We start from the raw sequence: 14840 nt of genomic DNA, 5'->3' as shown, positions 1-14840 counted from the left end.
AACTGTGTCTGATTTTCACCAGACTGCTCTTCAGCTTATTTTGGAACTTTCCACCTGGTGCATGGGGGAGACATTGCAACCCCAGATTTCCCTTTGGGGATTCCCCCAGAGATAATATTCTCATGCCCATCCAGCTGCCATTAGTCCCAGGAGACTTTTGGTTCAAAGAGGTAGATATATTAGGGTAGGGAGTGGAGGGGAACTGAGACTGTGCAGGTGGCTATTTTCCTAGAATCTGCCATCTGTCTTTATCATGGGGGCCAGCAAACTATAACCTGGGGTATGTGTGTCAAATCCTGCCTGCAGCCTGTTTTGGTATGGCCAGCAAGGACCTAGGAATGTTTTTGCATTTCTAAAGTGATATATACATATATCCCTTTACAATATATCACATGCATCTATTACGTCTGAATAGAGTGAGGTTATCTATCTACCTATCTATCGATCTCTATATAAGGTCTGAAAGTCTAAAATATTTATTATCTGGACCTTTACAGAAAAAGTTTGCTCATCCATCTTTAGCATATAAATACCACTGAGGAAGGCCCAGCAGAGAGGACGTGAGAAAGGTGGAAGACTCAGGAGAGAGAGGAGATTATCAATAGAGAAAAGATCCCAAAGAAGCAGGAGGGAACAAGATTGAAATCACATACAGGGAGGTTAGTTTTTCAACAAGAAAAAGGACCCCTCTGCTGCTGTGGAAGAATGGAGGAGGAGACGATGGGCGTCAATGGGAGAAGGAATCAAAGATAGGTGTGGATGTGGGTAGATTTGTAAGGGATGTCAGAAGGTTAAGGGAGCTCCCATCAGCTGATGCTTATTTTCTCTGTGAAGTAGGCGACAAGGTCTTCTACCTTATATGCAGAAAGGGGATGCAGAAAGAGTAAAGAACTGAAAAACTGGAACTCTACACGTGGGGAAGTCAACAAGTGATAGGAAGAATGAGTTTCAGGTAGCCTGGAAGATCTTGTTTATATAAGAAAGCATACATTTGTAATGGCTCCTGCTGAATGATTCTGGGATCTCACTGCCCTGATGGAGAGTGGAGAAGAGACATGGTTGGTTCATAAAAAAGGATGGTTTAGGTTGCAAGTCATTTAACAAAAGGGATTTATTTGTCTTGCCTATGAAAAAAATTCAAGGACTGATCAGCAACCCAACAGTGTCACAAAAGCCCAAGTTATTTTTTTCTTTTTAGTCTTCCATCCTTAGTATGTCCATGATATGTTCTCTCCAAGTATTGTATTATTATATGATAGCAGCTGCAACTAGGAAGTAATAGGCAAGCTCTCCTTGAATTTGCCTTTATTTATTTTTTTTTGACTGTGTCTGTGGCATGCAGAAGTTCTGGGGCCAGGGACTGAACCCATGCCACAGCAATGGAAATGTCAGATCCTTAATCTGCTGCTACCAAGGTATTTCAAATTTGTCTTTATTTTTCTCAAGGAGAAAAATTATGTTCAAGTAGGTATCTCCAGACATTGCTAAATGTTCCTAATGGTGGGGAGAAATCACCTCCAGTTGAGAATCACTGGGCTTAAACCAATCTCAACTGATATCCTAAGCCCAGGCATATGGCTGTTCCAAATATGAAAACAATCAAATTTTGTTAATTAGGACTATGTGGTGGTGGTGGTGCTGGCTGTGAGGAGACAGTCCACAGTGGCTTCCATGATTGGATCAGTCCCAGATTTAGGTTTTCCCAGGTAGGTATGGAATTAGAAGGAGGAAGCAAAGGTGTTGCAAGTGTGAGAGAGAATCATTTGATATGGTTGATCACAAGATTTTGTCTGGATAAGAAAAGAGATAAAGCTGATGGTTTGGAAGAAGCTGAAGGTTTGAGGGACTAGATGAGTTTAAGGAGTAAGTTTCGGATGAGAGAGAGAGTAAGAACTTGAAAAAAGGCCTTGAAAGAGGCTTCCTCATTTACAAAAAGTCCAAGGAGTATTTGCAATGGTCATGATTGCGTATTCAGAAACAAGCATTGATAAATCATTTATGATTAAATAAATCATAATGAAGAGAAATCCAATTGAACACACACTTATTGAGAGCCCATCATGAAGAATAAACACTTCAGGAAGTAAAGGTTAAACATGTCCTCTCCAGGGATGACATGTGTAATGGTTCTCCTTGTTCCCACTTTCATTCTTCATCATGCCAACCAGATCCACAGGCATGAATTTCCATGTGGAGTTTAATGTTTTGGCTTTTAATATTTTTATCTTTGCTTGTTCTGGAAAACAAAAGATGTGTAGATTAAAGGTAAATATAAGGATAAAACAAACAAACAAGCAAACAAAAAACAAAACAGAGAGGTACAGCAGGAACAGGTTAAAGTTGGAAAGCTCCATTCATCAGGCAAGGATGGCATAGTATCCTAGCATTTTGGAATTCTAGGACAAGTGTGGCCATCTTTAACTTATAGTGGGAAGATTTCTCAAACATCCAGGATGAAGAAGTATTTTTTTATGCAAAAAACTTTGGATATAGGATCCCATCATATAATTTCAGTTCTCTGTATTGTTTTTGGCCATGAAGAAAGGCTAGACTCTAAGCTCCTTCCAGGTCGGGACTGTGTTGGTATTGCTGCTTTTGTATGTCCATTGCCTATAATAGTGTCTGGCACATTTTAGAACTCAACAAATATTCTCTTTGCCCCCTACAAGTTACAGTTTAGTTTAAAGTCCTCAAGCTCCAGAGAGGAACAAATAATCTCTTGCAGTAGTCCATGAGAATAGGAATTATTGGCTTAGTTATAAAAGTCGTTATATGAAGCCATGCTTTTTCCCCTGGTATTTACGGTTCATTCCCAGGACTTCCTGTCCAGTCAAGCATGACTTTTCCCATAAACATTATTCCCTTGTTACACAATTTACCTTCCAACATTATCAAGTTTCTGGGGAACAGAGCTAGAAGGTTAACCCAAGATCAAATTTGTCTGTGGAGGACAAAGTGTTTTGTTAGCTGTTTACTCGCAGTCTGTGCTTAGAAAAATAAAAGCTTAAGAAATTCTCTTAATTAAAGCAAATGTATTTCTTAAATGCAGCTACATATAAAAGATAAAATAAATACAAAATGTATGAATATATGATTTATCTCCTCTTTTAAAGACATACCCATCTTATTCAATTTCCATAATGTTAACAATAATAATTTAAAAAATTTTCCTTATTCACCATGGGAAACCAGTAGCTGGAGTGCTGGTAGTTTTGGGGATTATTTTGGATTATCTGGGAACGTTTCAAAGGTCACAGCCAATGGCTAGCACCTACCACAATTTTACTATTATTGAGAACGATTAAGCTTACACTTGATCTTAGCCAAAAGGCCAGGAAGCGATTAGAATGATTAAGCTAAATATTTATAAAACTGTTTTCTGATTAGCTGCCATGCCTGCCATAAAACTTTTTCCTGGTTCCATTTTCCTCTTGGTCCTTTTGGAAAGATTTGGGATGAATTCCCTTTTCCTCTCTCGGATAAGGAACAGACATTTCTTCGGTGACCTCAGTATTTCCCCTGCTGAAGAAAACGCCATATTTGCTCAAGAAATGTAGAATACAATGTATCAGAAATTTCTCAGTTTTGTTTGGCTTAAAAATAACATATTCTAAGGCTCTTTGGCCAGCAGATGTGAAAGGCATGTACATGGAAGGCATAAAAACAAACAAAATTGGGAGAATTTTTATGGATTATGAGCTTTGGAGCCCATCCAGCTCATTTAGTGACATACCTTCTTGCAAGCAGGTTCTCTCATTTCTCTAAAAGAGCAATTAAGGGACAACTGTGGGGAGAAGACTCAGATAGTGCTAGAAGCTCATTTCTTGAAGCACTGATGCACTGATCTTGAGTTAGCTCAATGGAAGAACAGACAAAAACCAGCAACCAGGAGTTCCCGTTGTGGCTCAGTGGTTAACGAATCCGACTAGGTTGTGGGTTCAATCCCTGGCCTCACTCAGTGGGTTAAGGACCTGGCGTTGCTGTGGGCTGTGGTGTAGGTCGCAGACTCGGCTTGGAGCCTGTGTTGCTGTGGCTCTGGTGTAGGCCTGCGGCTACAGCTCCTAGCCTGGGAACCTCCATATGCCGAGGGTGTGGCCCTAGAAAAGAGAAAAAGATAAAACAAAAACAAAAACAAAACTCAGCAACCAAATTCCAGAGAGGTTCCCTTTCTAACAGGACCATTTTCTTTCCTGGAAAGGTCCCATCATCACATGCAGTCATCCCCTATAACTATATAGAGTGTCTGTGGTGGAATTCCTCTCCTGGATCCCTAATTCCATGGGGCTCCAGTCCCCCCCTCTTTTTTTTTTTGGTCTTTTTGTCATTTCTTGGGCCACTCCCGTGGCATATGGAGGTTCCCAGGCTAGGGGTCGAATCAGAGCTGTAGCCACCAGCCTACACCAGAGCCACAGCAACACGGGATCTGAGCCGTGTCTGTGACCTACACCACAGCTCATGGCAACACGGGATCCTTAACCCACTGAGCGAGGCCAGGGATGGAATCTACAACCTCATGGTTCCTAATCGGATTCGTTAGCCACTGTGCCACAATGGGGACTCCCAGTCCCCCATCTCAATGAGACAGTGAGATCTGGGGGATGATGACCACTCTGCTATGTCTATGATAGTAAGTCTCTCTTTAAAGGATTCTAAATTTTTTTTCTTTTTCTTTTTATGGCTATACCTGCAGCATATGGACGTTCCCATTCTAGGGGTCGAATTGGAGCTGTAGCTCCTGACTTACACCACAGCCACAACGACATGGGATCCAAGTTGCATCTGTGAACTATGCTGTAGCTTGCCACCACACTGGATCCTTAACCCACTGAGCAAAGCCAGGGATTGAACCTACATCTTCACTGAGGCTACATCAGGGTCTTAACCCACTGAGCCACAGTGGGAACTCCAAGGATTCTGCTTTAGATGGTAGTAATGCTGGTGATATGTTTTACCCATACTTTGAATGACAAGAATATATACAAAATCCAGCCTAACCAGCATTAGTAAGCAGGAGAGTCACTGAGAAAAAATACAGTGGTGATGAGGAATGCAAACCAGGTCATCAGAAAAAGAACCCTTCCTCATACTCTGCAAGAAAGGGAGCTTGTACTAAGACAAGGAGAGGAAGTTAAGAGTGTTGGGGGTGGACGTGGGGAACATTAGAATAAATCACAAGTCTTCTTACCTCACTGGATTTTGAATCGGGACCAAACCTACTGGAAAGTGTATGAGTCTCAGATTCAGATTTAGATTTGATGATCTCTCCAAACCACTTTTGGACCTGGAACATCGAAAGAAATACCAGGATTGTTTTTATTATAACAAGGGAGAGGAGAAAAGTCAGTGAGTTAGGAAGAGGATAGAGACATGATTAAAAACACTTTCCTACAAAATGTGCTATATGCATGGTGTGGAATAAGCCTTAAGAAGAAATAAACTTTTGAAATATGCTGCAACATGGATGCACCCTGAAGACATTACACCAGTGAGATACATAAGCCAGACACCAAAGGACAAATATTGTATAATTCACATGTATGAGAGCCTCATAATAGTCAAATTAATTGAGACAGAAAGTAGAATAGCAGTTACCAGGGGCTTGGCAGGGGAGAATGGGGCCTTATTGTTTAAGGGGTATAGGGTTTCAGTTTGGAATGATCGAAAAGTTCTGGAATGGATGGTGGTGATGGTTGTATGACAATGTGAATGTTTTTAATGCCACTGACCTGTACACTTAAACATTGTTAAAATGGTAAAATGTATGTTATGCATATTTTAACACCATAATTTTTTCATATTACAGAATACATCTTTGTTGTAGAAAATTTACAAAATATGCATAAACAAAGGAAGAAAAAAGCCACACATAATTCCTCAATCTAGTGAAAAATCGCTGGTCAGATTTTGGTGGTATCCTTCCATGTGCCCTGGTTTGGGGTTCCCCACAGGCTGGCCCTGAGATTGTAAACTGTAAAGAATTCATTTGAGGGGTGATCCCAGGAAACACCAACAGATCAGTGGGGAAGTGAGGTAGGGAAGGGAAGGCAGCTAGCAAAGGGTCAGTAATCCTTTCCACTGTGTTTCCACTGTGGACAACTGGGGTTCAGACCCACTGGGGGCTTTGGAGACAACAAAAGGCGCACCTCAGAGTCATCCCGCCTCAGGGACAAGGGAGCTGGGCCATCTTTCTATTAGCTCCCATCAGTCATTGGTTGATGGCTGCTCTCAAGGGCCATTACTCTCTAGAATCACCAGCTTTCCCCATGCATGGACCAGGCATGTCTTATGGATAGTAAGAAGCCCATGGGCACAGAGTCACAGGTGTTTTCAAAAAGCAACCTGGGGCATGTAGAATAAAATGCAAAGGGATATGAGAGGGCCATGAATAGCTTCTGCTTCATCTAGGTTTCCCACTTGGCATTACTTACATTTTGAGTTGGATCATCCTTTGTAATAAGGACTATCCTATGCACTGTAGGATATTTAGCAATTATCTCTGGTCTATACCCAATCAGTGACAGTAGTACCCCTCCCTCTAAATGTGACAATCAAAAACGTCCCCAGACATTGATAAATATTCCCCCTGGGGGTGGCAAAATTGCTTGAGAATAATTGGTGTTTTCCGTAGACACCACTACTCACATATAAATAAATACATAACAATAATATAAGCAATGAATATTTATATATGTTATATAAAAAAGGAAGCCTTCTGAAGCAACATTTTGAAAATTTCTTTTTTTCCCCTCTTTTTACCTTTGTACTTGTGGCATATGAAAACTCCTGGGCTAGGGGTCAAATTGGAGTTGCAGCTGCCAGCCCACACCACAGCCACAGCAATGACAGACCTGAGCCAAGTGTGCAGCCTATACTGAAGCTGGTGGCAACACAAGATCTTTAACCCACTGGGTGAGACCAGGAATTGAACCTGCATCCTTATGGACACTGTTGGGTTCTTCTTCTTTTTTTTTTTTTGTCTTTTGTCTTTTTAGGGCCACACCCGTGGCATATGGAGGTTCCCAGGCTAGGGGTCCAATCAGAGCTGTAGCTGCTGGCTTACAAAACAGCCACAGCAACGCCAGATCCAAGCCGCATCTGCTACCTACACCACAGCTCATGGCAATGCCAGATCCTTAATCCGTTGAGCAAGGCCAGGGATCAAATCTGCAACCTCATAGTTCCTAGTTGGATTTGTTTCCACTGCACCACGATGGGAATTCCTGCTACTGGGTTCTTAACCTGCTGAGCCACAATGGAAACTCTCGAAATTTGCTTTTTCACTAACATATTTCGAGTATCCTTCCAGTCATAAGATATTCTTGTGTTGGGACAAAATTAACTTTTAATTGTTCTAAGCCTATGCTCATCTTTTGCTTTCTAGGAAATGACTGCTCTGTCAGCTCAGTCTTTTTCTCGTCTTCATCCTCTGAGGATCTGTTCTTCATTTCCCATTTTTTTTTTTTGTATTTTTAGGGCCACGCCCACGGCATATGGAGGTTCTCAGGCAGGGGCTGAATTGGAACTGTAGCCCCGGGCCTACATCACAGCCATAGCAATGCCAGATCTGAGCCACATCTGTGATCCTTAACCCACTGAGCGAGGCCAGGGATTGAACCCACGTCCTTGTGGATACTAGTTAGATTCAGTTCTGCTGAGCTATGATGGGAACTCCTCCCAGTTTGGTTTTTGAGGCATGTAGATGCAGAGCTGAGGAAAAGTGGAGGGAATGAGGGGATGAGGGAGAGAAGGGAGGAGGAAGAGAGACAGAAGAGAGAGGAGGAGGAGAAAAAGGAGGAGGAAGAAGAGGGGGAGGAGGAAAAGGAGTAGAATAGGAAAAGGAGTATCAGGAAAAAAAGAGTATCAGTCAGGACATGTTTTGCTGCAGTAACAAACAACCCCAAAATCTTAGTGGCTGAACTCAGCAAAAGAATCCTTGCACTATGTGTCTTCTTCATGGTATTTGAGAAGTACAGATAAAGAACTTGGGTGATTTTGTATTTCTTCAGTTGCTTGAATATCTTCATACAGCCATTATACCTCCTGGCCTGGATCATGTACATCTCAGTTTCATTGGGGTTTCTTTCAGTCTTTTACGTTATATTTATTGGTTGTATAGTATCCAGTTCTATAGATGTAGTGCTACTTAACTAAATCTAGGTAGAAATATGTTAACTTAGTTCAATAGTACACAGTAGGGTAGCATCTTGCTTGGGGTTCAATTTTAGAGCCAGCAGGCAGTCCACATTACTCCTGAGCACCCCTTAGTAAGGCACCCTCTCTTATTTTGTTTTTATTGAAATACAGTTGACTTAAAATGTTGTGTTAATTCCTTCTATATAGCAAAATGTATATATACATTCTTTTTCATATTCTTTTCCATTATGATTTGTCACAGGATATTGAATACAGTTCCCTGTGGTATACAGTAGGATCTTATTGTCCATCCATTCTACATATAATAGTTTACATCTACTAACTCCAACCTTCCACTCCATTCTTTCCCCAACCCCCTACACCTTGCAACCACAAGTCTGCTTTCTATGCCTGTGAATCTGTTTCTGTTTTGTAAATAGATGCATTTGTGTCATACTTTAGATTCCACATATAAATGATATCATGTGATATTTGTCTTTTTCTAACTTCACTTAGAATGAGAATATCTAGATGCATCCCTGTTGTTACTGCAAATGGCATTATTTCTTTGTTTTTAACGACTGAGTAGTATTCCACTCTATATATGTAGCACATCTTCTTTATAGTAAGGCACCATCTTAGAGGTTTATCTCAACAATCCAAAAGCAGACAGTATTTCCCAAATGCCTGAAATACTGTTTCTTTTGTTCAGCTACAGAGAGGTGAATTGGTTTGTGCTTAGTAGCCATGTTGAATACAAAATATACATTTTGAAAAACTGGAAGCTCACACTGTGAGATGCCTCAGAAACTTAGATGAACTAGGGAAGAGTACCTATAAATGTCTTTTTCACTGTGCTCACTCAGGTGCATAATCCACTGAAGAGAGTTGCTTACAGTTTTCTTTGGCTATACAAGTAAGCTACCACTGTTTACAATGAAGTGGATGGATGGATAGAAGAATAGATACACTGGAGTTCCCGTCGTGGCTCAGTGGGTAACAAACCCAACTAGTATCCATTAGGACGCGGGTTCGATCCCTGGCCTTGCTCAGTGGGTTAAGGAACCAGTATTGCCGTGAGCTGTGGCATAGGCTGGCAGCTACAGCTCTGATTCGATTCCCTAGCCTGGGAACCTCCATATGCCACAGGTATAGCTCTAAAAAGACAAAAAAAATAGAAGAAGAAGAAGAGATACATGGACTGATATGTGAAAAACAAATGTACCAAATGTTACTCACAGAATCTAGGTGGTTGTAGGTGTGTATTCTCCACATAATTCTTTTCTGTGTTTGAAAATATTCATGATAAAATATTCAAAAAACTGTCTTGTGTAATTTCATTATAAAGCTATTAAAACATTAGTAGAGAGACTACACCATCACATGGAAATGTGTTTAAGAATTCATGCTAAGTGGTGTGGTAAATTGCTTTATTTTATGTTTTTCTTTTTATGACCACACCTGCGGGATATGGAAGTTCCCAGACTAGGGGCTGAATCAGAGCTGCAGCTGCTGGCCTACACCATAGCAACAGCAATGCTGGATCCAAGCTACATCTGTGACCTATGCCAAAGCTTGTGGCAAAGCCAGACCCTTAATCCGCTGATTGAGGCCAGGGATTTAAAAAAAAAAATTTATTTATTTATTTTTTAATGTTTATTTTTTGCTTTTTAGGGCCACACCTAAAAAGCATATGGCATATGGAAGTTCCCAGGCTAGGGGGCGAATTGGAGCTGTAGCTGCCAGCCTATGCCACAGCCTCAGCAACGTGAGAGCTGAGCCGCATCTGTGACCTACACCACGGCTCACTGGCAATGCCAGATCCTGACCCACTGGGCAATGCCAGGCATTGAACCCACATTCTCATGGATCTTAGTCGGATTTGTTTCTGCTGTGCCACAATGGGAACTCAGAAACCAGGGATTGAACCCACCTCTTCATGGCACTGTGTTGAGTTCTTAACCTGCTGAGCCACAGTGGGAACTCCTAGATTGCTTTATTGATCTCAGTTATTAACTCTTCTGTAGTAGTATTATATTCTGTCTTAGCCTCATGGTGGATGGAACATTTTTCTCTTTTTTTTTTTTGCCATTTCTTGGGCCACTCTCGCGGCATATGGAGGTTCCCAGGCTAGGGGTCGAATCAGAGCTGTAGCCACCAGCCTACACCAGAGCCACAGCAACTCGGGATCTGAGCCGTGTCTGCAACCTACACCACAGCTCATGGCAACACGGGATCCTTAACCCACTGAGCGAGGCCAGGGATGGAATCTACAACCTCGTGGTTCCTAGTCGGATTCGTTAACCACTGCGCCACGACGGGAACTCCAGGAACGTTTTTCTCCTGTTGACTTTGGACTTGGACAGGAGACCTTCTTTGGACAATGAGATATTGTTCAATGGAGGTGATATGCAGGCAGAATTGCCTCGCCCACTGAGGCTTGCTTTCTTGTGACTTTGACATTGTTATGAGAGGAACTTATGTTGGGGAGCTTCTCCCTTTTCTTACAAGCCTCAGGATCACAAAAAACAGACCTGAATGTGATCAGCACTCTAGAGCCAAGTCAAGCTGAGTCCAGCTAAGATTAGCTGAACCCCAATCAACCTGCAGACTCCAAAATGAGAAAAGTAAATATTTGCGTTTATGCCACTGAGATTTTTGAGGATGTTCGTGACATAGCAATAGATGACTATTACCAGCGGGAAAGTTGATGAAAAACATGATATTTCCTTGATGTAGAAATTGTTTACTTTCTGAAAGCCATTAATAAATTAATGCATCTTACAATCAACAGCATCTCACAGTAGAGAAAATGTAGGTAGCGTTCACATAAGCTCATATGAAAATTTAGAGAACATGGAGTTAAGTGTTCCTTAAAGTACATACTGACAAATTTTTCTCAACTTTAAAACAATAAAGAGACAGGTCCATGTCTACCTGCTGGCTGAGGAGGCAATACACCAGGAAAATGAAGAATCCCTGAAGGCTATTGATGATGGTGAAGAGGTAGGCCATGACGTGGGCAGCTGGGCCCAGCTGAAAGATACCCAGACACCACGTGCATCCCAGGATGAAGAGCTGAGCTGTTGCTTTGAGTGTTAGCATCCTGAAGGGAGTAATAATTGATAATGTAAAAAAGCTAGTAATGGACAAGAACACTGGTATAGCATAGCTGTTAATGGTAAGGACTGTGGAGCTAGAATGCCTGGGTTTAAATTCAAGCCAGCACTAACTGTGGGACCTTGGGCAATTTACTTTACTTTTCTGTAACTCAGTTCCTTAATCTTTTTTTAAATTTAATTTTTATTTTTTTGCTTTTTAGGCATATGAAAGTTTCCAGGCTAGGGGTGGAATCAGAGCTATAACTGCCAGCCTACATCACAGCCACAGCAATGTGAGATCTGAGCTGCGTCTGCGACCTACACCACAGCTCCTGGCAGTGCCGGATCCTTAACCCACTGAGGGAGGCCAGGGATCAAACTTGCATCCTCATGGATACTAGTTGGATTCGTTTCCACTGCACCACAACAGGAACGCCTTAATCTTTATAATAGTCCTATTTCACAGTGTGCTTGCAAAGATTAAATGAGACTTTATCATATGGAAAATATTTAAGATAGCAGATAAAACAAAATTAGTTACAAACATGAATAAAGCATTCTAAAACTGTATATATATATATAAAGCTCTTTATGTATCATTTATAGATGGGGGTCATATAATTTGTTATTCAAATAGGGAGGCTTTTGAGATCAAAAGGGGTGCTATTCAGGGAACTCCATGCAATATCTTGTAATAGCCTATAATGGAAAAGAATCTGAAATAGAATATATGTGTAACTGAATCACTTTGCTGTACACCTGAAACTAACACAACATTGGAAATCAATTAGACGTCAATAAAAAAGGATGCTATTAATAATTACAATGCATTGACAAACATAAACTGGGACTGTCCCAGGCAAACTAAGATGTAAAGCCACCCTCCTTAAATGTATGTATCCCTAAGTGAATTAATTAATTAATTAATTAATTTTTATGGCTGCATCTATGGCATATGGAAGTTCCTAGGCCAGGGGTCAAAGCAGAGCTGTAGCTGTGGCCTACACCACAGCCATGGCAACAGCAACACCAGACCTGAGCCATATTTGAAACCTGTGCTGTAGCTTGTGGCAACACCAGATCCTTAACCCTTAACTGATCGAGGCCAGGGATCGAATCCACATCCTCACAGAGACAACACTGGGTTCTTAACTTACTGAGCCATGATGGGAACTCCCTATACATCCATAATTTTATTTTTATTTTTATTTTTTTTTATTTTTTGTCTTTTTGTTGTTGTTGTTGTTGCTGTTGCTATTTCTTGGGCCGCTCAAGCGGCATATAGAGGTTCCCAGGCTAGGGGTTGAATCGGAGCTGTAGCCACCGGCCTACGCCAGAGCCACAGCAACACGGGATCCGAGCCGCATCTGCAACCTACACCATAGCTCACGGCAACGCCGGATCATTAACCCACTGAGCAAGGGCAGGGACCGAACCCGCAACCTCATGGTTCCTAGTCGGATTCATTAACCACTGCGCCACAACGGGAACTCCCACATCCATAATTTTAAAAGATAATATTACCCAAGTGAGAAAAGTGCAGTGTGATGCTGTTGTATGTGTGCCTGTTTATACTATAGAAAATGCACAGAAAAATGGCTGGGAAAATATCAAACATATCTCATACAGTTTGTTACCTCTGGCTTCCCTGGGAAGCGAAAGTGGCAGGAGAAAAGAGAGTAAGCCACTTCCACTTTTAACTTTATATATTTCGAAAACTTTTGAAAAAATTTAACGAATGTGTTATTTTTGTGATTAAAATGAAAAACTCAACAAATTGCATGTTCAAATTAAGGCGGATGTTGCAAATTAAAAAAAGACACAGCTCTCAATATTTTGAAATAATATTATACAAAATATATTTTAATCAAAATCCTTCCCCAACCTATTGCCTCTTGTGTTGTGTGGCAAAAACTGCTGGTTTTTCTCATTCTCTTCTTTTAGTGTTAGATCTCTTTTTGAGATTTATCAGGGAAACATGGCTACCCAGTTAGAGACTACATTTCCCAGCTTACCTTGCAGCTAGGTGTCACTATGTGACCAAGGTCTAGCTAATGGGATACTTGCAAATTCCATGTCACCTCCTCCCCAAGGGTGAAATATTGATAAAGATTATACCCTATGGGATGGGGAGGCAACAAAATAGAAAGAATTTCGTCACTTTGTGGAGCAGAGCCTCCCCATTAGCCCTGGACTCTTCACCTCTGGACTGTAACATGAGAATGAAATAAACTATCTTACTCCTTTTTTGGGGGGGGGGTGGTTTACAGCAATTTAGCCTGTACTTGAGTGAATACAGCTTTTCATTAATTGTGACAATGGGAGATGGCAGTGGCAGTGCTAATCTCTATAGTGTGGTTATTGGGTGTGTGTTTGTGTGGATATGTAGGAGGGACCAATGGCAGGTGAGTAGAGGAAAATGGGGTTAGAAAATACCACTTACTTCATCTTACCTTATGTTCTGGATGGTTGACACTTCACTATTGAGAGAGGAGAGCTTCCTTTTCAAAATCCATAGCACCAAGAAAAAAAAGACAAAATTCACCTGCAGGAATAAAACAGACCAAGTAGAATGCAAATTAAAATGTTCCATGTCCACTGTAAGTTGCACACAATTCCCACCTCCCTGCACATGGATTTAATTTGTAGCTGGTGGAAAAATCAAACCATACAACTGAGAAAATATATGTCCCTTGTGCTATCCTGCACCCATGTCTGGCACTTCTTCTTAGGTCAGGAACATCAGAGCCACATAGTTACTCACACAGATAACGGCACAGACGGGGCCGAGGAAACCCCAGATGAATCCCTGGTCTGTATGGAGCCAGCATCTGGGAACAATGGGAAAGGGGACACAAAGAGAGATCAGAGAAAGCACACAAAATGGATATGAAGTGACACCTTTTCCTAACAGAGAACTTTTCCAAGGTTTCCTGAAAATGTCAGCTGATGACATTGAAGACTTTGATTATTCACTACCATGTGTTATTACTACATTAAACATTTCACAAGCACAGTCCTGTTGAATTTTCACACCAGTATTGTGAGGGTGGAACCAGGAAGAGGACCATTATCTCCATTTTACTAATGAGGGGACTTGAGGACTTGAGGTCACTAACTATGGGAGGGATAAAGCTGGGAACTAACTGCAAAATTCTCTCCTTCCAGAACCTTCTACTTCTTTCCCTGCTTCACTGGGAATGAGGTTAGAGCCCTTACACTCAAGGGGAATGTAGAGTGCATTCGATGTGGACAATCCAGTCATCATCATTAACACTGTCTTCGGTTCTGTCTGTGGCACAGGATGAGGGTCCAGCTCACCGATCAGGTGTTCCATAAAGATGAGGCTTGAATGCTGCAGAAATAGCCACAATCACAGCTGGGACTCCGTAGCCTAAAGGGAACATGAGCTTCTTCATGAACTTATTCACACTGGAGTAGTTGACCACCATGAGGTTGCGTGCAGTGAGGAAGAGGTGCAGGCCCTCCAGCAGCATCCAGATGAAGGAGGCCAGGTAGAGATAGTGTAAGGCACCTGCAATGATGGCACACAGCACCTGGGGGAACAGTAAGGTATTACTGGGAGGGATTGTTGGGGTGGAGCAT

General features: G+C 41.6%; 1 protein-coding gene across 3 annotated transcripts in view; it reads right to left on the bottom strand.

Moving 5' to 3' along the window:
* Positions 1-455: 455 nt before the first annotated feature.
* The window catches only part of ADGRE3 (adhesion G protein-coupled receptor E3), a 59100-nt gene continuing 44715 nt past the window's right edge, over positions 456-14840 (bottom strand). For 2 of the 3 annotated variants that reach the window (XM_085012635.1, XM_021083689.2), the window contains exons 11-16: positions 14556-14791; positions 13999-14065; positions 13688-13779; positions 11071-11239; positions 5186-5281; positions 456-2236 (exon numbers count right to left, since the gene is read on the bottom strand). In XM_085012635.1, coding sequence (XP_084868761.1) covers positions 2222-2236; positions 5186-5281; positions 11071-11239; positions 13688-13779; positions 13999-14065; positions 14556-14791 — 675 coding nt within the window. In that variant the 3' untranslated portion in view covers positions 456-2221. Of the gene's footprint in view, positions 2237-3015; positions 3523-5185; positions 5282-11070; positions 11240-13687; positions 13780-13998; positions 14066-14555; positions 14792-14840 lie in introns of those variants that run through there. The other variant, XM_085012634.1, reaches the window with a different exon arrangement.

The sequence above is a fragment of the Sus scrofa genome, chromosome 2, assembly GCF_054392235.1.
Source record: "Sus scrofa isolate SSC_HxYL_T2T_F1_AM1 chromosome 2, Sscrofa_HxYL_maternal_Yorkshire_Landrace_v2.0, whole genome shotgun sequence".
Lineage (NCBI taxonomy): Eukaryota > Metazoa > Chordata > Mammalia > Artiodactyla > Suidae > Sus > Sus scrofa.
Note: the sequence above shows the minus strand (reverse complement) of the source record. Positions and strands in the feature narration are given on the sequence as shown.